This window comes from Phyllobates terribilis, unplaced genomic scaffold, assembly GCF_046119375.1.
Source record: "Phyllobates terribilis strain yellow unplaced genomic scaffold, ASM4611937v1 Scaffold_5__5_contigs__length_657084704, whole genome shotgun sequence".
Taxonomy (NCBI): domain Eukaryota; kingdom Metazoa; phylum Chordata; class Amphibia; order Anura; family Dendrobatidae; genus Phyllobates; species Phyllobates terribilis.
This window is the reverse complement of record NW_027362765.1, coordinates 373,183,949-373,207,708: the sequence shown is the minus strand read 5'-3', so window position 1 is coordinate 373,207,708 and position 23,760 is coordinate 373,183,949. Positions and strand designations below refer to the sequence as shown.

At 42.6% G+C, this 23,760-nt stretch overlaps 1 protein-coding gene across 1 annotated transcript in view; it reads right to left on the bottom strand.

Moving 5' to 3' along the window:
• The window catches only part of LOC141271572 (uncharacterized), an 86,700-nt gene that overhangs the window by 9,959 nt on the left and 52,981 nt on the right, over window positions 1-23,760 (bottom strand). The window contains exon 17 of the mRNA XM_073681620.1: window positions 20,040-21,795. Within this exon, the coding sequence (XP_073537721.1) occupies window positions 20,040-21,795 (1,756 nt within the window). The remainder of the gene's footprint in view (window positions 1-20,039; window positions 21,796-23,760) is intronic.

The following is a 23,760-nucleotide window of genomic DNA, read 5'->3' as shown; positions in this document are numbered from 1 at the left end:
GGAACCAAATGACACATCTTACTAAAACGGTCCACGACCACCCAGATGACAGTAAAACCCTCGGACACAGGAAGATCAGTAATAAAATCCATTGTGAGATGCGTCCAAGGCGCACTAGGAACCTCCAAAGGGCAAAGCAACCCCGCAGCAGGAGTATGTGAAGCCTTTGACCTAGCACACACAGTACATTGAAAAAACCCACTTGATGACTTCCCTCTGCCATCCAGGCCACAAAAAACTGCGACTGATAAGTCTCTTGGTCTCCGAAACTCCTGGATGACCTGCCAACCGAGACTCATGACACTCCACAAACAAATCTCTCCTAAAGGCTCTAGGCACGAACAACCTCCAATGGGGAGTGTTAGATGGAGCATCATCTTGAGCTTTCAGAATCCCATTCTCCAACATGGAATCCAATGCCACCACCACAACTCCTTTCTGTAAAATGCTCTCCTCCTCCTCGGCACCGACCGTAGGAGAGAAGCTGCGAGATAAAGCATCGGCTTTAACATTCTTAGTACCAGGGATATAGGTAACAGAAAAATGAAACTGAGAAAAAAAAAGTGCCCACCTAGCTTGACGGGCATTCAAGCGCTTGGCAGCTTGGCAGCATCCAGATAGATCAAATTCTTATGATCTGTGAAAACATGAATAGGAAATCTAGCGCCTTCCAAAAAATGACGCCAATGTTCAAACGCGAGTTTAATAGCCAGCAACTCCCGATTTCCAACATCATAATTCAGTTCGGTTTCCGAAATTTTTTTCGAAAAGAAGGCACAAGGATGTACTCCACCCTTGTTCTCCTGAGACAAAACTGCTCCGACCCCAACCGATGAAGCATCGACCTCGACCAAAAAAGGCTTGGTCTCATCAGGCTGCATAAGGATAGGGGCAGAACTGAACCTCTCTTTGAGATACTCAAACGCTTCAATGGCCTCAGTAGTCCACTGGGCCATATTCGCACCTTTCCTGGTGAGATCGGTTAGAGGTTTAACAATTACAGAAAAATTCTTAATGAATTTCCTGTAATAATTGGCAAAACCCAAAAATCTCTGTATAGATTTCAAACCAATAGGCCTAGGCCATTCCTGCACAGCCTGAACCTTCACAGGGTCCATCTCAAAGCCCTCGCTGGAGATAATGCAGCCCAAAAAACTAATTTTCTGCACAGCGAACTCACATTTCTCCAGCTTAGCAAAGAGTGATTTATCACTCAATAACTGCAAAACTTCTCGTACACTCTGCCAATGGGACTCCAAATCTGTTGAATAAATCAAAATGTCATCCAAATACACAACCACATTCTTACCAATCAAAGGTCTCAGGATGTCATTAATAAGGTTCTGAAAAAATGCAGGTGCATTGGTAAGACCAAAAGGCATCACCAGATTCTCAAAATGACCTACCGGAGTGTTAAAAGCAGTTTTCCATTCATCACCCTCCTTCACTCGTAAAAAATTGTATGCCCCCCGGAGATCAATTTTTGAGAACCACTTGGCCCCCACTAACTGGTTAAACAAGTCAGGAATTAACGGCAATGGGTAGGAATTGCGTACGGTAATCTTATTAATTTCACGAAAATCCAGACATGGACGTAAACCCCCATCCTTTTTCTTAACAAAGTAAAATCCAACTGCCACAGGCGACTTAGAAGGTCTAATGTGACCAGCAGCCAGGCTAGTCTGTATGTATTCCTCCAAGGCCTTTCTTTCAGGTATGGATAGTCAAATTAAACAAGCGACTCTTGGGAAGAGTAGCTCCCGGAACAAACTCAATGGCGCAATCATAATCCCTATGAGGATGTAAAACTTGTGACTCCTCCTCCGAAAAAAACCTCCAAAAATCTTGAATAGATACCGGTAATTCCCTTTTTCCACAGCCGCAATGCGACCATTACAACATTTATCATAGCACTTCGGACTCCAAGACTTAATCACATTAGCAGACCAGTCCAGTCAAGGATTGTGCAGTTTTAACCAAGGCAATCCTAGAACAACTGGAGAGGGCAAATGATCTAAAACAACCAAGTCCAAAAATTCTTGCTGAACTCCATTGATAGTGAGGGGAAATGCAGCAGGCTTGTGAGTAATACATTTCAAGGGAGTGGTATCAATTGCAATCACAGAAATAGGTGATGACAAAGGTTTGGATTTCAATTTAAGTTTTTCCAAAAACCCTTTATCAATCACATTAAGTGTTGAACCACAATCCACAAATACCTGAAATTCAATCAAATCTCCCTGCAAAGTAGTACTCCCAGAAAGAAATACTCCTGCAGAGCGTAATCAAGCTATACGGGCGTAACTGACCTTTTTTTCTCTTTACTTAAACAAAGCTCACAATACTTAATCAAATGGTCAGCTTTACCACAAAAAAGACACAATCCCTTGGCGAACCTCCGGTCTCTTTCCTGAGAGGGGAGCGACTTCTCCCCAACCTCCATCGGTTCTCTGCCGTCAGAGCAGATTTTCTGGGGACTAGGAACTGACATTACAGGAGTCTTTACCTCATTCAGCCTGAACTTCAGCCTCCTGTCCACACGAACAGCTAATTGCATGGCATCCTGCAAAGTCTCAGGTGCAGGGAATGCAATTAGCAGATCCTTAACCCTTTCACTCAGACCAGCAAGAAATAAACATTTCAGCGCAGGATCATTCCACTTAACTTCTGAAGCCCATCTCCTGAAGTGTGTGCAATAATTTTCAACATCACCTGACCCCTGATTCAAACACCTGAGTTCTGCCTCAGCAGATGAGATTCGATCAGGGTCGTCATATAATAGCCCCATAGCAGAAAAAAATTCTTCAACAGACCTTAAACAAGGATCATTAGGTTGGAGAGAAAAGGCCCACCCCTGTGGTTCATTGCGCAAAAGTGACGTAATAAAACCAATGTGCTGTGATTCATTCCCAGAGGACCTTGGTCTCAAATGAAAATATAACAAACAAGCATTTTTTTGCTGTTTACCATAAAAAAACATCAGGCAGTCCTACCTTGGGTACCACAAAATGCGCTCCAGAACAGCTACTCATGTGTTGCTGAAGCTCGGCCACCTCCAGAGACAATCCCTGCAGGCGTTGAACCAAATCCTGGACGGAAACCATACTGATCCCCGAATTTCTTTCCTTTTAGTTTTCTGGGCTGGACTTACTGTTATGATCTGCAACATGAACTAAGGAAAGATAGGGGAAAGCTGTCCCTACAGTAAGACTAAGCTGAATCCCTACGATGTAGCGGGCTGACTGTTCCTAGCGAACAGACCCGCCTTAGTCCTCGGCTAGTCTGAACAAAGACCTATAGCATTAAGGGAGGGGTCCCTAAAAGAACTAAGGACTGGGACAAAACTGGGACACCTCCTAAACAGAAAAGTAGTTGCAGAACACAAAAACACAAACTGACAAAAAAGTACTAGAGGTCCCAGAAGGACCAAGCGAACTGACAGAGAAAGGCACAGAAGCACCTGGCTAGAGAAACAGTTAAACACTGAGGTTCAGCACAGCCAAAAGGGCGGAGCTGGACTATAAAGGCAGATGGTCACATGACCGCAAAACACAAGATGGAAAAAACAAACAGGAGGGTTCTAACACAATCCCTTTAAGATATCGCTTTCATTTAAAGTCCATGGAAGTGACAGACACAGAGGGGTACTGCTCTCAGCTATATTCAGCCACACAGACACTGACTGGAGCGATATACAGCCCTCAATACTCTTGCTCCAATCAAGGTCCGCAGTCCTGAAGTGAGGAGTAACGAAAACGTCATTTTGGGGATAGGCGAGTCTCCAAGGAATAAGAAATTTATTGATGACTATTGTGGGAAAATGTTTACATGAAAATTGATCGCAGCATACACTAGTCTTCTCCGTATGTCAGATGAGACTCGCCTATTCAAAAAATGAGGTCCCGTACGAATCATCGATATAGCATCCAATTTGTACGGATACATTGCGATTCTTCAACAATTGGACTTCTAAAGTTGTAATAACTGACGTATATTAACAGAGGCCATCAAGATAGCGTACTGATGACAATGCAGATGAAAATGTCGTGTGAACTTAGCCTTATAAAGAGAAAACGTTATATAAACCACATGGTGAGCGACCTAAAAGAGAAATTAAAAGAAGTCCCGTAGCATAAAAGTAACACATTTTATACGACGCACGGCGAATGACACACATTTAACAGCCAGAAAACAATGAAGAAATTGCTATTTATCTCTAATTCCTTCTAAAAAAATAAATATACAAGTTAACAAAATATTATATGTCGCGCAAAATGGCAACAATGCAAAATACAACACGTCCCGTAAAAAAAACAGCCCTTGTGTGTCCACAACAATGGAAATGGAAGGAAGCGCTGTCTACGGTAATGAGAGGTGGAAGAAACAACGAAAAATTACCAATTGATCATTAAGGCCCAAAACAGGTCGCTCGTGAAGGGGTTAATGGTCCCTGCGTACAATAATGGTGAATCTCCACATACCTCCTCCTGCAGAGCCGCACACTGGATATATAGCTCTGTGCTTACAGGACCTGTGGTGATGTCACACATGGGTGGGAGGAGCCAGGAGATCACATGACCTGGTGGCACAGTGGGTGTCGAGCTCTGCTGTGCTGGTGGTGAGCTGTGCTGGACGAGCTGATGAATGTGTGTGATCAAAATGTATTAATAACATGTATGTATGTGCGTGTAATGTGTATGTGCGTGTAATGTGTATGTGCGTGTAATGTGTGTGTGTAATGTGTATGTGTGTGTAATGTGTATGTGTAATGTGTGTGTGTAATGTGTGTGTGTAATGTGTGTGTGTAATGTGTATGTGCGTGTAATGTGTATGTGCGTGTAATGTGTATGTGTGTGTGTAATGTGTGTGTGTGTAATGTGTATGTGTGTGTAATGTGTATGTGCGTGTAATGTGTATGTGCGTGTAATGTGTGTGTGTAATGTGTGTGTGTAATGTGTGTGTGTGTAATGTGTATGTGCGTGTAATGTGTATGTGTGTGTGTAATGTGTGTGTGTGTAATGTGTATGTGCGTGTAATGTGTATGTGCGTGTGTAATGTGTGTGTGTAATGTGTGTGTGTAATGTGTATGTGTGTGTGTGTAATGTGTGTGTGTGTAATGTGTGTGTGTGTAATATGTAGGTGCGTGTAATGTGTATGTGCGTGTAATGTGTATGTGCGTGTAATGTGTATGTGCGTGTAATGTGTAAGTGCGTGTAATGTGTATGTGTGTGTGTGTAATGTGTGTGTGTGTAATGTGTACGTGTGTGTAATGTATGTGTGTGTGTAATGTGTAGGTGTGTGTAATGTATGTGTGTGTAATGTGTATGTGTGTACGTGTGTGTAATGTGTATGTGTGTGTACTAGAGATTGTGTGTAATGTGTATATCACTGTGCTTTGTATGTAACAGAGCTGTATTTGTGTAATGTACAGGTAGAGAACTGTATGTAGAACAGCTGTATACTGTGTAACAGGAACAGACACAGATGGAAGAAGGCCCCTGTGCAAGAACAATATGTGGGCCATTCGCAGCCCAATAACTATAACTCATCATAATGCACATTTCCAATTTTGGAGATGGAAGTGAGCCCCCCTCAATTCTTGGGCCCCTGTATAGCTGCACAGGTTACACCAATGGTATGTCCGCTCCTTGCTGTTTAATGTGCTTGTACAGAGCTTTGTCTATGTAGCAGACTACATACAGTTGAAACCAGAAGTTTCCATCCACCATATAAAGACACATCTGCAGGTTTTTCTCAATATCTGACATGAAATCAGAATAAACCTTTCCCGTTTTAGGTTAATTACCATAATTTTTAATATTCGCCAAATGCCAGAATAATGAGACAGAGAGAATGTTTTAAGGCATTTTTATTACTTACTGCAAAGTCAGAAGTTTCCATCCATTTCATTAGTATTTGGTCCCATTGCCCTTAAACTAAATGACTTGGGTCAAACGTTTGGGATATCCTTCCACAAGCTTCTGGAATCGAGAGCGGACTCCATGTTGCATTTGGAGAGCTTCTGATGTGCCAAACAGTGGAACCCCCCCCCACACCCCACCAGTGACCGCATTTTAGAAACTAGACCCCTCAAGGAACTTATCTAGATATGTGATGAGCACCTTGAACCCCCCGGTGCTTCACAGAGGTTTATAATGTAGAGCTGGGAAAATAAAAAAATCACATTTTTTCCACAAAAATTTTATTTTTACAAGGATAACAGGAGATGTCATAGTCATGGGGAACACTGGAGTGTTGTATAAAACATCAAGACTCCAATATTACCGAAGTCCTGGCTTCTTCACTAACCCCATGTGAAGGACCAGGCCCCGAAACATCATAATTTCTACTGCGTCTACAGGGGTCCAGTTAGAAAATGATGAAAGGCGGTTTTGTGCTAAAAATTGCTGGGCGTAAACATTTTTGGGGCCACCATGAGGTTTACAAAATTTACTTTGAAAAATCTATTTCTGTGAGGCCGGTGGTGTCAAATTTGATTCTTGATTGCTCCACAAAATCAGGAATCAGTGGCTCATAATCTTTGGGGAGTGAGGTCCATACTGGGTCACTAATGGTGGGCGCTGGTTGATTTTCTGTCCTGGGGAATCTGCGTGGCAGTTCAGTATTACTTAAGGAAGGGGAGGAGGAGGAAAAATAAAGGAAGGTGAGATCTTCTCTCTCACTATCGGTGTTGGAGACAAGGAAGGCTTATAACTCCTCTGCTGAATACAGTGATTGGGACAAGCCGGACATTTTTCACGTGTGCGGTATTTGTGTGTGTGCCAAATTTTATTCAGATGTGTATGAGTGGTTGGTGTAAACTTTTGTTTACTTAGAAGAAAAAAAAAAGAAGAAAAGAATATAGAAAGAAAAGGATAACAACAAAAAAATATAGCAAAATTTGGTAAAAAAAAAAAGCTTACTGAACGGACGTCAGTAAAAAAAAATATTACTGAGCGTCCGCAACTATGACACTAAGTGCTCATACTCATCTGCGTGAAAAATGGACGAGTGCAGTCCGATAAAAAAATAAAAAATCGGATTGCATTATGACCAATGTTAATCTTTGAGTCTCTGCTAGTGATGAGAGAGCACTGAAATGCTCAGGTACTCGTTGCTCGGGTCGAGCAAATTGAAATGCTCCGAGTAGTGAGCCCAATGTAAGTTTATGGGAAACTCAAGCATTTTTCCGGCGGCCTCCCCCCCAGCGGTCTGAAGAGGGCCTAAAAATTGCCCAAATCGATGGGAACAGTGCTGAAATGACATGGGAACAGCATGGGGAAGAACCCTGGAAGCATTTATGACCCCCAGGTCACTGCTGCCAACAATGTTGTCAGAGGTGATGAAGACGTCGTGTCAAGTAGGGGCTGTTAAGTGTTTTATATTTGTTATATCTTTATGTGACTTATGATAAAGTGTTTTCTGTGAAATCCCCATGACCGATTATTGTATGCCGGTTTTCCCATAGGCTCTGCCTAAGGCCGTCCCTGGGATGCGGGAGGTCTGCCAAGGGGTGGGTGGAACTATACAATAGATAGGGATTCAGCTGCACTACGCTGCTTAGACATTAGAGAGTTAGGACAAGGGTTACATCATCAGCTGGGAGGAGTTACAGCATTAGAGCAGTTTTTAAATAAAAGCATTTCCGGGTTGCAGACAGTTGGAAGAAAGTGAGTAGTGAGGAGGATTAGGCAGTGTAGGCCTGCCCTTAGGGGAGGCCTGTGTCAGGCCACCTCATCCCTGAGTTCAAGACCCGATTGCACAGGACCGGTGTAGGTTCTGTCCCATGTACAGAAAGAGAGACGGAGTGTGGAGGAAGACTGAGCAGACAAGAAAACAGACTCCATCAGCAGTAGCAGCAGTGAAGAAGTGTTTTATTAGTGCAAGTTATCAGAACAGAATGAGGACACATTTGAGACAGAAACTGGACGCTGGCACAGTCCTAGGCTCATGGCCTGCCAGAGGAGCTCAAGGCAAGGCCTCTATATCCCTAGAGGGGAGATTCTCAGCTGGGTTGCAGAAGAAGTGGATGATGGTGGGTTTCAGGAAGGGACGAGAGCAAACACTGGAAAAGCACATTGCCAAGGGTCCTTCACTAACCATAGAACTTGTCTTGATCTGTATACTGCAGCCATGTATGGAAGAATTGCACAATAAAAGTGAGTCTGTTAACCCGGATCTACAATCTCCTGTCCTGCTTGAAGTCGGTGTCGGTTCCATGAACGGTGTAACAGTGAGTACAGCAAATCCTCCAATGCAGCACACACTCCGGTCTCAGTCCTTAATAGTAGAGGGGGGATTGGGCGAAGAAAAGATAGTTCCAGCACACAGCATAATAGTAGCTGCCCTGTGTGCTCCCCTCTACAGTATTACGCCACTTTTACGGACTCAATAAAACATACAAAAACGAAACCAAAATGGATTTTCCTGGGAAAAATGTTAAGGAACATCCTTTCCAGGGTAATGACTTTTATATAAGACAAAATAAATATACAAAAACAAAAATGCTCCTCCACAACTTGGGCAATGTTCACACGTAGCCTTTTTGATGCATTTTTTCACTTTTGCATTGCTTTCAATGGTGAAAAATGCATTTACCGGAATATGTCATTTTAACATTTTACTACCTTATCTGGCCAAGTGGTGTGTGAGACATCATCAGACACATCCTGTTTCATTTATGAAGGTGGGACTCTGAAAGTCACAAAGCCTATTTTTATAGGGCCATCAGGCGGCCCTTACTATTCTTAAAGGGCCAGCAGTCGGCTATGTTTTGTTGTTCTCATTATTAAAGAGTGGGTCTCCTATACTGTTATTTCGTATGCAGTGACTGCAAAGGCTGCCAAAAATTTGGATGCACCCTAATACCCCTTTGAAGAGACACAGAGGAGGGCCTCAGTAAAAAAAAATGTTCCCATTATAAAGGAGTGGGTAATGCCCATGCAGTGACTGCAAGGGCTGCCAAAATTTGGGAAAAACCCCAATAACAATTTAAGACACATAGAGCTGGGCCACAGTAACGACATGTTCCCATTAGAAAGGAGAGTTGTACTGGCAACTTCTGTCGTGTTGGCGTTACGGGGAACACTTTCCCGCCTTGTGTCTGCGGCCACCACACTGCTTCTTCTTGCCTGTTAGGGTGCTACACCTCCCTCCCCTTGTGTGCTGCTGTCCTCGCTCTGCATGTCCCCCTGCCAGGTTGGGTCAGTTACTATATCATCCACCACCTTGTCTTCCACTTCCGCACTGTGGTCCTCCTCCTGACATTCTGGCAATTGTGTCTCATCATCATCATGCACCTCTTGCGACAGAAATTGCACTTTCCCACAGTTGCCTTCGTGTGACCGTGGCTGCTCAAATATTTTGGCATCGCTACACCCGTTTTCCTCTTGACTCACTTTAAGCTGGCCGGACGAGAGGCCCGAATCTACTAATTGAAAAGTGAACAGCTCTTCTGAGTGTCCCAGTGTGGGATCAGTTGTCTCCAGGCACTCAGCATAGTGGGAGGAAGGAGGATCGGGGTGAGGAATGTGCGATCCAGACTCACGGCTACTGAGACTTGACCATGTCAAAGACAGGGTGGTGGTGGTGGTGGCAAAGTGACAAGATGTGGGTGTTTGTTGTGGCACTATTTCAGCTTGCCCACGGCCACGTTCTCGGCCTCTGCATGCACCATCACCATCATGTCCACTTTCCCATCCCTTGCCACGCACCTTGCCCATTTTAAATGGAGGACAATATTTTCCACGTTCACTAGAAATGGCTGATTTTGGAACGCAGTTATATGTGATACGTCTGACAGAGAGAACCATGGTTTTAAATAGCAGGCCTGTAGCTTACTATTACTATTTGTCAGAGACCTAGTGTGAATAGCTTGCAACAGAATGGAAAAGGAGGCCAATATTTTCCACGTTCAGTTCAAATTTCTGGATTTTTATTGCTGAAATATGGAAAAGATCTGGCTGTATTCTGCAGTGCTAACAAGCAAATGGAGCAGAAAAACTGTGGATTGCTTTTTAAGCCAATAACAAGGATTAAGATAAAAAATAAATTTGCCCTGGCCCCTGATACCTGTCTACAAATATTTGTCACAGCAGGATCAGTCAGAAGTTGAACATGCAATGGACCCTCTTGTGCTGTATCATGCACTGCAGTCTGTCACATACCCTGCCTGCCTTGGTTTTTAAGCAAATAACCAGGATTAAGATAAAAAAAATTAGCCCTGGCCCTTTGTATCTGGGGCTATGTCTACAAATATCTGTAAGAAAAGCAGCAACAGGAACGTTCAATGGACCCTCTTGCTATATGTGTTAGAACTCTACTGTTAGGTTTTTTCTATTTTGCTGGTCACATGACCTTTTTGCCTATTTAATCCTGCTCCGCCCTTCTGGCCATGCTGGACTTCATTGTAATTTCTACTCTTAAGCTAGCCAGGTGCTTTGTAACCTTTCTCAGTCAGTTTAGCTTGATCTTTTTGTCCTTTATGTTCTATGTTGTGTGTTTGTCTTTTTACTGCTACAATTTCTGCTAGGAGGTGTCCATCTTTCTCCCAGTCCCTAGTTCTTGTAGGGATCCCTCCCTCACATCTATAGGTCTTCGTTCAGACTAGCTGAGGACTTTAGCGGGTCTGATCGCAGGATCAGGTTCCCCGTTACATCGTAGGGATCTAGCTTAGTTCTATTGTAGGGACAGATCTCCTCTCTTTCCTTAGTGCTTGTAGCCTATCATAACAGTAAGTCCAGCCCAAAAATATCTCTAAGGAAAGACCTCCAGTTTCCATCATGGTGTCGGTTCAGGATTTGGCTCAACGCCTGCAGGGACTCTCTCTGGAGGTGACCGAGCTCCAACAACACGTGAGTAGCTGTTCTGGAGCGCATTTTGTGGAGCCAAAGGTACAATTGCCTGATTTATTTTTTGGTGAACAACAAGATTTTTTTTCCTTTAAAAATGCTTGTTTATTGTATTTTCGCTTGAGACCCAGATCCTCTGGGGATGAATCACAGCGCATAGGGTTCATAATGTCACTTTTGCGCAAAGAACCTCAGGGATGGGCCTTTTCTCTCCAACCTAGTGATCCGTGCTTTAGATCAGGGGATAGTTTTTTTTCTGCTTTGGGGTTGTTGTATGATGATCCTGATTGTGTCTCATCAGCTGAGACGGAATTGAGACTTTTGAGACAGGCATCAGGTAATGTGGAAAATTATTGTACTCACTTCCGTCGGTGGTCTGCTCAGGTGGGGTGGAACGATTCAGCTCTGAAAAGTTTGTTTCTTGCTGGGCTAGGTGAAAGGGTTAAGGATCTGCTTATTGCTTATCCTACACCTGGGAACTTACAGGAGGCAATGCAATTAGCTATACGGGTGGACAGGAGACTGCGTGCAAGGGTTAATGAGAGTAAATCCTTTGCCATGTCAGCTCCTAGTCTTGAGAGGGTCTGTACTGACATTGGAGAGCCGATGGAGATTGGGGCGATGTCACCCCGCTCTCAGGAAAAAGACCGCAGGTTTTCTGAAGGTTTGTGCTTTTATTGCAGAAAATCTGACCACTTTATTAAAAACTGTGAGCTTCGTTTGAACAAAGAAAAAAAAAAGGTCAGTTACGCCCGTATTGCCTGTTTAAATTCTAAGGGGGTATTTCTTTCTGGAAGCACCTCAGTCCAGGAGGAATTGATTGAATTTCGGGTATTTGTGGATTGTGGTTCTACACTCAATGTGATTGACAAGGGATTTTTGGAAAAACTTAAATTAAAACCCAAACCTTTGTCATCCCCTATTGCCGTGATTTCTGTCGATGGCTCTCCGTTGAAATGTGTTACTCACAAGGTTTATGAATTTCCCCTCACTATTAATGGTATTCACCAAGAAAATTTGGATTTGGTAGTATTAAATAATTTGCCTTCTCCAGTAATTTTGGGGTTACCCTGGTTAAAATTGCACAATCCTGTACTGGATTGGTCTACTAATGAAATTAAGTCCTGGAGCCCTAAGTGTTATGACAAGTGTTGTAACGGGCGCATTGCTACTGTGGATAAAGGGGAATTACCTGTACCTATTCAGGATTTTTGGAAAGTTTTTTCTGAGGAGTCGCAAATTTTGCCTCCCCATAGAGACTACGATTGTACCATTAAATTTGTCCCTGGAGCGACTCTTCCTAAAAGTCGTTTATTTAATCTTACTATTCCTGAGAGAAAGGCTTTGGAGGAATACATACAGACGAGCTTGGCCGCCGGTCATATCAGACCCTCTAAGTCACCTGTGGCTGTTGGATTTTTTTTTGTTAAAAAAAAGGACGGCGGTTTACGTCCTTGTCTGGACTTTCGCGAGATTAATAAAATTACTGTACGTAATCCCTACCCACTGCCATTGATTCCTGATTTGTTTAACCAGTTAGTGGGGGCCAAGTGGTTCTCTAAAATTGATCTCCGGGGGGCATACAATTTGTTGCGCATGAAGGAGGGTGATGAATGGAAGACTGCTTTTAACACTCCTGTGGGTCATTTTGAGAATCTGGTTATGCCTTTTGGTCTTACCAATGCACTAGCATTTTTTCAGAATCTTATTAATGACATCCTTAGACCTTTGATCGGCAAAAATGTGGTTGTGTATTTGGATGACATTTTGATTTATTCGCCTGATCTGGAGTCTCATTGACGGAGCGTACGTGAGGTATTACAGTTATTAATTGACAATTCGCTTTTTGCTAAGCTGGAGAAATGTGAGTTCGCTGTACAGAGAATTAGTTTTTTGGGCTACATTGTCTCCAGCGAGGGCTTTGAGATGGACCCGGTGAAAGTTCAAGCTGTGCAGGAATGGCCTAGGCCTATTGGTTTGAAATCAATACAGAGGTTTTTGGGTTTCGCCAATTATTACAGAAAATTCATTAAAAAATGTTCTATTATTGTTAAACCACTTACCGATCTCACCAGGAAAGGTGCTAATGCGGTTCAGTGGACTACTGAGGCCATTGAAGCGTTTGTGTTTCTAAAGGAGAGGTTCACCTCTGCTCCCATCCTTACGCAGCCTGATGTGACTAAGCCGTTTTTGGTTGAGGTTGATGCTTCTTCTGTGGGGGTCGGTGCGGTGTTGTCTCAGGAAACCAAGGATGGAGTACATCCCTGTGCCTTTTTTTCAAAATTTTCTGAGACTGAACTTAATTACGATATTGATAATCGGGAATTGCTTGCTATTAAACTCGCATTTGAACACTAGCGTCATCTCTTGGAAGGTGCTGAATTTCCCATTCAGGTTTTCACTGATCATAAAAATCTGATCTATCTTGATGCTGCCAAGCGCTTGAATGCCCATCAGGCTAGGTGGGCACTTTTTTTTTTGCGGTTTAATTTTTCCGTTACTTACATCCCGGGTACCAAGAATGTTAAAGCTGATGCTTTGTCTCGCAGCTTTTCTCCCATAGTCGGTGTTGAGGAGGAGGGGAGCATTTTACAAGAAGGTGTTGTGATTGCTGCATTGGACTCTGTTTTGGAAGATGAGATTCTTAAAGCACAGGAGAATGCCCCATCTAACACTCCCCATGGGAGGTTGTTTGTGCCTAGGACCTTTAGGAGAGATTTGTTTGTTGAGTGTCATGAGTCTCGGTTGGCAGGTCATCCAGGAATTTCTGAGACCAAGAGACTTGTGGGTCGCAGTTTTTGGTGGCCTGGATGGCAGAAGGAAGTCATTAAGTGGGTGCGTCAATGTACTGTGTGTGCTAGATCTAAGTCTTCTCATACTCCTGCTGCGGGGTTGCTTTGCCCTCTGGAGGTTCCTATTGCACCTTGGACACATCTGGCTATGGACTTTATTACTGACCTTCCCTCCTCTGAGGGTTTCACGGTCATCTGGGTGGTCGTGGACCGTTTTAGCAAGATGTGTCACTTGGTTCCCTTCATCAAACTGCCCTGTGCTAAGACACTCGCTAAGGCCTTTGTCAAGGAAATTGTCAAACTCCATGGTGTTCCTACTGACATTGTTTCTGATAGGGTACCTCAGTTCGTGGCTCGTTTTTGGAGTGCCTTTTGTGACAGGTTGGGAGTTCATTTGTCGTTTTCATCTGGATATCATCCTGAGTCTAATGGCCAGACAGAAAGGAAGAATCAAGATGTTGAGCAGTTCTTGCGTTGTTTTGTGGCAGACAATCAAGAGGGGTGGTCTGAGTTTCTGCCGCTTGCTGAATTTGCTCTTAACAACCATACATCCTCTTCTGCTGGGTGTTCGCCTTTGTTGTTCTGGGAGACATCCGTCTTTTGGGTCATTCTCCAAATTGGTATCGGCTGTGCCTGAGGAGGAGAGTTTTTCCGGTGATTTGGAGAGAGTTTGGACGGATGTGCGTGGTAATCTTCAGGAGGCTAACAAAAAATCTAAGAGGTACTTTGACAGGAAACATCAAGAGGTTTTGTTTACGGTTGGTGACATGGTTTGGTTGTCCTCTAAGAATCTGCGGTTGAGGATTCCTTCAAAAAAATTGGGTCCCAAGTTTGTTGGGCCCTTTAAGGTGCTTCAGGTAGTTAACCAATCTGCTGTTAGGTTGGAGGTTCCTACCTCCTGGAAGATTAATCCGGTGTTTCATGTTTCTCTATTGAAAAAAGCTGATGCATCAGATAGAGACGCCACTGCCACTGTTCCTCCGGTGGTGGAGGACGGGGAATATGAAATTTCCCGCATCCTTAATTCTAGACTGTATAGGGGGAGTTTGCAGTATCTCGTCGCTTGGAAGGGTTTCGGTCCCGAGGATAACTCATGGGTGAGGGCGGATGATGTTTCTGCTTCCAGACTTGTCAGAGCGTTTCACAAGAGGTTTCCTGATAAGCATGGTCCTAGGGGATCTGGAGGATCCTCTTTGAAGAGGGGGTACTGTTAGAACTCTCCTGTTAGGTTTTTTTCTATTTTGCTGGTCACATGACCTTTTTGCCTATTTAATCCTGCTCCGCCCTTCTGGCCATGCTGGACTTCATTGTAATTTCTACTCTTAAGCTAGCCAGGTGCTTTGTAACCTTTCTCAGTCAGTTTAGCTAGGTCTTTTTGACCTTTATGTTCTATGTTGTGTGTTTGTCTTTTTACTGCTACAATTTCTGCTAGGAGGTGTCCATCTTTCTCCCAGTCCCTAGTTCTTGTAGGGATCCCTCCCTCATATCTATAGGTCTTCGTTCAGACTAGCTGAGGACTTTAGCGGGTCTGATCGCAGGATCAGGTTCCCCGTTACATCGTAGGGATCTAGCTTAGTTCTATTGTAGGGACAGATCTCCTGTCTTTCCTTAGTGCTTGTAGCCTATCATAACAATATGCACTGCATTCTGCCACATACACTGCCTGCCTGCCTAACTCCTGCTATCACCGCTGAATATTGGAGCTGGATTAGTCCTCAGAAGGACTGTTAGTTCAGATGGATATATGGATATACACTGGTCAAAAAAATAAAGGGAACACTTAAACAACAGAATATAACTCCAAGTAAATCAAACTTCTGTGAAATCAAACTGTCCACTTAACAAGCAACACTGATTGACAATCAATTTCACATGCTGTTGTGCAAATGGAATAGACAAAAGATGGAAATTATTGGCAATTATCAAGACACCCTCAATAAAGGAGTGGTTCTGCAGGTGGGGACCACAGACCACATATCAGTACCAATGCTTTCTGGCTGATGTTTTGGTCACTTTTGAATGTTGGTTGTGCTTTCACACACGTGGTAGCATGAGACGGACTCTACAACCCACAGAAGTTGCTCAGGTAGTGCAGCTCATCCAGGATGGCACATCAATGTGAGCTGTGGCATGAAGGTTTGCTGTGTCTGTCAGCGTAGTGTCCAGAGACTGGAGGCACTACCAGAAGACAGGCCAGTACACCAGGAGACGTGGTGGGGGCCATAGGAGGGCAACAACCCAGCAGCAGGACCGTTACCTGCGCCTTTGTGCAAGGAGGAACAGGAGGAGCACTGCCAGAGCCCTGCAAAAATGACCTCCAGCAGGCCACAAATATGTATGTGTCTGCACAAACGGTTAGAAACCGACTCCATGAAGGTGGTATGAAGGCCTGAAATCCACAGATGAGGGTTATGCTCACAGCCCAACACCGTGCAGGACGCTTGGCATTTGCCACAGAACACCAGGATTGGCAAAGTCGCCACTGGCGCCCTGTGCTCTTCACAGATGAAAGCAGATTCACACTGAGCACATGTGACAGACGTGACAGAGTCTGGAGACACCGTGGAGAGCGATCTGCTGCCTGCAACATCCTTCAGCATGACTGATTTGGCAGTGGGTCAGTAATGGTGTGGGGTGCATTTCTTTGGAGGGCCACACAACCCTCCATGTGCTCGCCAGAGGTAGCCTGACTGCCATTAGGTACCGAGATGATATTCTCAGACCCCTTGTGAGACCATATGCTGGTGCGGTTGGCCCTGGGTTCCTCCTAATGCAGGACAATGCTAGACCTCATGTGGCTTGAGTGTGTCAGCAGTTCCTGCAAGATGAAGGCACTGAAGCTATGGACTGGCCCTCCCGTTCCACAGACCTGAATCCGATTGTGCACGTCTGGGACATCATGTCTCGCTCCATCCACCAACGTCACGTTGCACCACAGACTGTCCAGGAGTTAGCGGATGCTTTAGTCCAGGTCTGGGAGGAGATCCCACAGGAGACCATCCACAACCTCATCAGGAGCATGCCCAGGCGTTGGAGGGAGGTCATACAAGCACGTGGAGGCCACACACAATACTGAGCCTCATTTTGACTTGTTTTAAGGACATTACATCAAAGTTGGATCAGCCTGTAGTGTGTTTTTCCACTTTAATTTTGGGGGTGACTCCAAATCCAGGCCTCCATTGGTTAATAAATTTGATTTCCATTGATGATTTTTGTGTGATTTTGTTGTCAGCACATTCAACTTTGTACAGAACAAAGTATTCAATGAGAATATTTCATTCATTCAGATCTAGGATGTGTTATTTGAGTGTTCCCTTTATTTTTTGCGCAGTGTGTGTATCTATCTATATATATACACTGACCATAAATATATTTATTTATAGGTAGATAGATACAAATATATGATTGGGATATATAATCATTGCTTTGCATGTGTAGCTTACAGTACATGTATTTTAGTATAAAATAAATTATTTTCTGAAAAAATAGTGTGGGATCACCACACAAAGCGGACAGCTGAGGGCTGATGTTTATAGCCTGAGAAGAGGGTAATACCCATGGACCTTCCCAGGCTATTAATATCAGCTCACAATTGTACACTTAGCCTTTAATGGTTATTAAAATGGAGGTCCCCCTATAATTAATAACCAGCAAAGACTAGGCAGACTGCTGGGGGCTGATATTAATAGGCTAGGAAGGGGCCATGGATATTGGGCTCCTCCCAGACTACAAACATCAGCTCTCAGCTGCCCCAGAAAAGGTGCATCCATAAGATATGCCAATTCTGGCACTTAGCCTCTGCTCTTCCCACTTGACCTGGTGTGGTGGCAAGTGGAGTAATAGGGTTGGGGTTGATTTCAGCCTTGTATTGGCAGCTGACATCAAGCCCAGTGGTTAGTAATGGAGAGGCGTCTATAAGACTCCCCCATTATTAAACCCATAGTCAAATTGTTAAATAAAATACAAACACCCACAATAAAGTCCTTTATTTGAAATAATGACACTCTTTTATTGAATCTATATTTACCAAAAAGCCTTATACTTACCATAACGCCTATTCCACTGAAGCCAATGTCACCTGTAAAAGAGTTAAAAAAAAAATAAACAACCATATTCCTCACCTGTCCAACGAGAAACTCTGCTACATCTAGATGGCAGGCTGAATTGTTGCATGATGGATCAGGCTTGAAAAAGTCTGTGGCACCACAAGGCCGAGCACAGCGCGACACAACGACACAGTAAATGCCCTGTACACATCCGCAGCTAGAATGATGAAGTACAGAGTAGTCACTGTGGGGCACAGATCGCGTCTGTGCACTCTTATTGGTGAGATTGAAGTCATCATCTGATCGCACCAATAAGAGCTGACCCTAGTGATGCCGTGGTTGCCAGGCTCCAGCCTACGATCAGTGCTCTTACAGGTAGACATTACTGAAAACGCTGTGATTGGCTGTTCAGAATTGAACAGCCAATCATAATGATCGTAGTTACGGGGGGTGGGGGGGCATCACCAGAGGTGAAGACCTCTGTAAGCTTCAGCCGGCATCTTAATGATATCACCGCAACTGCGGTGCAGCATTAAAGATATGACGTATCCATCACGTCCAAGGTCATGAAGGGGTTAAAGATGAAGAATATTGACATGGCCCCTTCCTCATTGGACCTAAATCCTAATTAGAACTTGTGGGCTCTTCTTAAATGGGAGATTTACTACCAAGAAAAACAGTTCACATGTCTGAACAATGTCTGGAAGGCTGTAGTTAATGTTGCCCAAAAAGTTGACTGCTAACATAACAAAACTGAAGCAAAACCCCAAAAAAAACATATATTAACCAGTGTACTGACTTACTGTAAGGGTAAAGTGTAGGTGCACTTTGTTTCGCTTCAGTTTCTCGTACTCTGTACATTGGGGTGTGTCCGCCTCCTTGGTTTGTGTCCCTTATGTATTCAGCTTTCGACAGACAGCTATAAAACACAGTAAGTCCCAGGTCCTTCTCTACCCCAGTCTACTTTGGGGCCTGCTGGCACATATTGAGTTGAGTTACTAGAGTAGGGGCCATCCTGATTGAGTACACCTTGTCGCTGTGGGATGGCTTTTATGTTTTTTTGTTTGCTAAAAAAATTAATTAATTAAAGGAGTTGTCCACTACTTTCACTTTGATCCCTATCCTGCAGTAACAAGCACATGTGTACGGATAGGGCTTCAATGTGAAAATAGTGGACAACTCCTTTAACTACCCTATGTTTTTTTTACATGTGTTACTATTAACTTATTGTAGGGTTTCCATACATTGTCTGAAAATATAATCTAGAGTAAAAACAAAGAAACTGAGGCTCCATTAATGGAAGGCTTATGACTGTTGTTGAAAAGAAGGGGGCTATATTAAATGTCAGAAATGTATTTTTGTACATTTTGAGCTGCCTTGTAATAATTCTGTACACAGATATTCCCCTAAGAAAGACAAAACCACATTTTTACTTTTAAATGTTCAGGTTTATTAACCTTTTGAACTGACCGACAGCACTGTAGTCGTTCAATAATTAAAGTAATCATCAAAAATAAAACTTGCCTAATACAACCCCTGGCAAAAAATTATGGAATCACCGGGCTCGGAGGATGTTCATTCAGTTGTTTAATGTTGTTGAAAAAAAAGCCGATCACAGACATGGTACAAAGGTAAAGTAATTTCAAATGGCAACTTTAGGGCTTTAAGAAACACTGAAAGAAATCAAGATTAAAAATGTGGTACTCAGTAAGGGTAATTTTTTTTTAGAGCAAGCAGAGGGAAAAAATTATGGAATCACTCAATTCTGAGGAAAAAATTATGGAATCATGAAAAACAAACACACAAAAGAACACTCCAATACATCACTAGTATTTTGTTGCACCACCTCTGGCTTTAATAACAGCTTGCAGTCTCTGAGGCATGGACTTAATGAGTGACAAACAGTACTCTTCATCAATCTGGCTCCAACTTTCTCTGATTGCTGTAGCCAGATCAGCTTTGCAGGTTGGAGTCTTGTCATGGACCATTTTCTTCAACTTCCACCAAAGATTTTCAGTTGGATTGAGATCCGGGACTATTTGCAGGCCATGACATTGACCGAGCCCGGTGATTCCATAATTTTTGCCAGGGGTTGTAATTCTGTAGACAGTGTATTCTAAGCACATGGTTGGTATGTACAGTAGGTGTGTTATCTGGATTCTTTTCACTTTTTTGGATAACAAATGTTTATTGATAATTGCTTATTTTTCACAATCAGAGATTCATTTTCTAAATTGCTCATTTCTTTGAATAATAGTAACTTTATTTTTGTTACGGTGATTCTTGTGTTTTTTTTTTTTACATCTTGCACAATTCAACTATTAGACAAAAAATAATAATATGCCTACTACCCTATGTGAATTTTTTGATGTTCAAGGAGAATCGATTTCCGTGTAAAACATTTCCCACATTCTGAACATGAGTATGGCTTCTCCCCTGTGTGACTTCTCTGATGAGTAACAAGATGTGATTTCAGGTTAAAATTTTTCCCACATTCAGAACACGAATATGGCTTTTCTCCTGTGTGACTTCTCTCATGCGTAACAAGATATGATTTCCACGTAAAACATTTCCCACATTCAGAACATGAAAATGGCTTCTCCCCTGTGTGACTTCTCTGATGTGAAAGAAGACTTTCTTTCCGTGTAAAACATTTCCCACATTCAGAACATGAAAATGGCTTCTCCCCTGTGTGACTTCTCTCATGTGTAAGAAGATGTGATTTCCATGTAAAACATTTCCCACATACAGAACATGAAAATGGCTTCTCCCTTGTGTGACTTCGCTGATGTGCAACAAGACTTTTTTTCTGCGTAAAACATTTGCCACATACAGAGCATGAAAATGGCTTCTCAACTGTTTGATTTCTCGGACGTGTAACAAGATGTGATTTCTGGTTAATAAATGTTTCGCTTTGTGAACCTGAATTAAGCTTCTCCTGTTTATGAATTTTGTCATGTGTAGTAAGACTTGAGAGATCTGAAAAACATTTTCCACATTCTGGACATGGATATGACGTCTCAACTGTATGAGTAGTCTGATGTCTAAGAATATCTGATTTTTGGATAAAACATTTCTCAGGTTCTAAATCTAAACAGGAAAATGGATTCTCCACTGTTTGACTTCTTGGATGTGTAACTAGATGCGATTTCTGGTTAATATCGTTTCCACTTTGTGAATCAGAATAAAGTTTCTCCTCTTTATGAATTTTCTCATGTGTAGTAAGACTTGAGAGATCAGAAAAGCATTTTCTGCATTCTGGACATGGATATGACATCTCACCTGTATGAGTAGTCTGATGTATAAGAAGATCTGATTTTTGGATAAAAGATTTCCCACATTCTGAACATGAATAGGACATCTCACCTGTATGAGTAGTCTGATGTCTAAGAAGATCTGATTTTTGGATAAACGATTTCCCACATTCTGAACATGAAAATGGCTTCTCCCCTGTGTGACTTCTGTGATGTATATCGAAATTTGATTTTCGTGTAAAAGATTTTCCACATTCTGGACAAGAATATGGTTTCTCACCTGTGTGAGTTCTCAGATGTTTCAGAAGATCTGATTTTTGGATAAAACATTTCCCACATTCTGAACATGAATACGGCTTCTCCCCTGTATGAATTCTCTGATGTAAAACAAGAATTGATTTCCTTGTGAAACACCTTCCACATTCTGAACATGAAAATGGTTTCACCCCTGTGTGAATTCTCTGATGTAGAATAAAATTTGACCGATCTGTAAAACATTTGCCACATTCTGAGCATGAAAATGGCAATTTCCCTTTGTGAATTCTCTTATGTCTAACCAGATTTGATTTGTGGTTATAACATTTCCCACATTCTGAACACATAAACGACGTCTTTGCTTGTGATCTTTGATGTTCAAAGCCCCTTCTTATAGTTTCATTTTCCTTAACAGTCTGTGATAAATGAGAAGATATCAACTGTCTTATAGGACCAGATGACAGATTTTTACCATGAAGGGCTGAGGCTTTTCCTGGAAAAATGGCATGCTTTTCATATGCATTTGGTGTGATACCAGAATCATATTCTTTAAAATTTGAAGATGTCAGATGTTCTTGTGAGCTCCTGGTGAAGCCATCTGTCAACAATAAATATTATTTTTAGCATTTTTGAAAAATATAATCATTTCCTCTTAAGAACGCCGAAGTGTTTCAGTGTAAAGAGTACCTGGGTGCAATCGTTCAGCCACACTCTGAGTCATGTTGCCCGTCATTTGAGCAGCATTAATTAAGTGACAAGTTCCCTTTAAGTGCCGTATTTGAGATCATAAAAAAAGAGCGCACACATTAGAGGATATAATTCCAGCATGCCCCAATGTTGACACTGTTCAGCATACAGTTGTGCTCAAAAGTTTACATACCCCGGCAGAATTTTTCCTTTCTTGGCCTTGTTTCAGAGAATATGAATGATAACAAAAAAACTTTTTCTCCACTCATGGTTATTGGTTGGGTGAGGCCATTTATTATCAAACTACTGTGTTTTCTCTTTTTAAATCTTAATGACAACCAAAAATATCCAAATGACCCTGATCAAAAGTTCACATACCCCAGTTCTTAATACCGTGTATTGCCCCCTCTAACATCAATGATAGCTTGAAGTCTTTTGTGGTTGTTGTGGATGAGGTTCTTTATTTTCTTAGATGGTAAAGCTGCCCATTCTTCTTGGCAAAAAGCCTCCAGTTCCTGTAAATTCCTGGGCTGTCTAGCATGAACTGCGCACTTGAGATCTCCCCAGAGTGGCTCAATGATATTGAGGTCAGGAGACTGAGATGGCCACTCCAGAACCTTCACTTTGCTCTGCTGTAGCCAATGACAGGTCAACTTGGCCTTGTGTTTTGGATCGTTGTCATGTTGGAACGTCCGAGTACGTCCCATGCGCAGCTTCCGGGCTGATGAGTGCAAATTTGCCTCCAGTATTTGCTGATAACGTGCTGCATTCATCTTTCCTTCAACTTTTACCAAGTTTCCTGTACCTTTATAGCTCACACATCCCCAAAACATCAGCGATCCACCTCCATGCTTTACAGTAGGAATGGTGTTCCTTTCATCATAGGCCTTGTTGACCTCTCTCCAAATGTAACGTTTATGGTTGTGGCCAAAAAGTTCAATTTTGGTCTCATCACTCCAAATTACCTTGTTTCAGAAGTTTTGAGGCTTGTCTCTGTGCTGTTTGGTGTATTGTAGGCGAGATACTTTGTGGCATTTGCGCCGTAATGGCTTTCTTTTGGCGATTCGACCATGGAGCCCATTTTTCTTCAAGCACCTCCTTATTGTGCATCTTGAAACAGCCACATCGCTAGTTTTCAGAGAGTCCTGAATTTCAGCTAATGTTATTTGTGGGTTTTTTTTGCATCTCAAATAATTTTCCTGGCAGTTGTGGCCGAAATTTCTTGTTGGTCTACCTGACCGTAATTGGGTTTTTACAGATTCCCTGATTTTCCATTTGTTAACCACAGTTTGAACGCTGCTGACTGGCATTATCAATTCCTTGGATATCTTTTTGTATCCCTTTCCTGTGTTATACAGTTCAACTACCTTTTCCCGTAGATCCGTTGACAATTCTTTTGCTTTCCCCATGACGCACAATCCAGAAATGTCAGTGGCTGGATGAAAGATGCAAGAGTCTGTCTGGATCCCAGAAACTCACTCAGCTTTTATGCACACACACTGATTACAAGAAAACAGGTCACAGGTGAGGATGTTACCTTTAGTACCCATTCAAACCCATTTGTGTCAAATTCTGAGCATGTTATCAGGCCAAAATCACCAGGGTATGTGAACTTTTGATCAGGGTCATTTGGTTGTTTTTGGTTGTCATTAAGATTTAAAAAGAGAAAGCACAGTAGTTTGACAATAAATGGCTTCACCCAACCAATAACCATGAGTGGAGAAAAAGTTTTTTTGTTATCATTCATACTGTCTGAAACAAAGCCAAGAAAGCAAAAATTTGGCCGTGGTATGTAAACTTTTGAGCACATCTGTAAGCCCCCCAGAAGGTCCAGAAGAAGACTAACAGCAATCGAGAAGAAAGGGAAGACCGACTG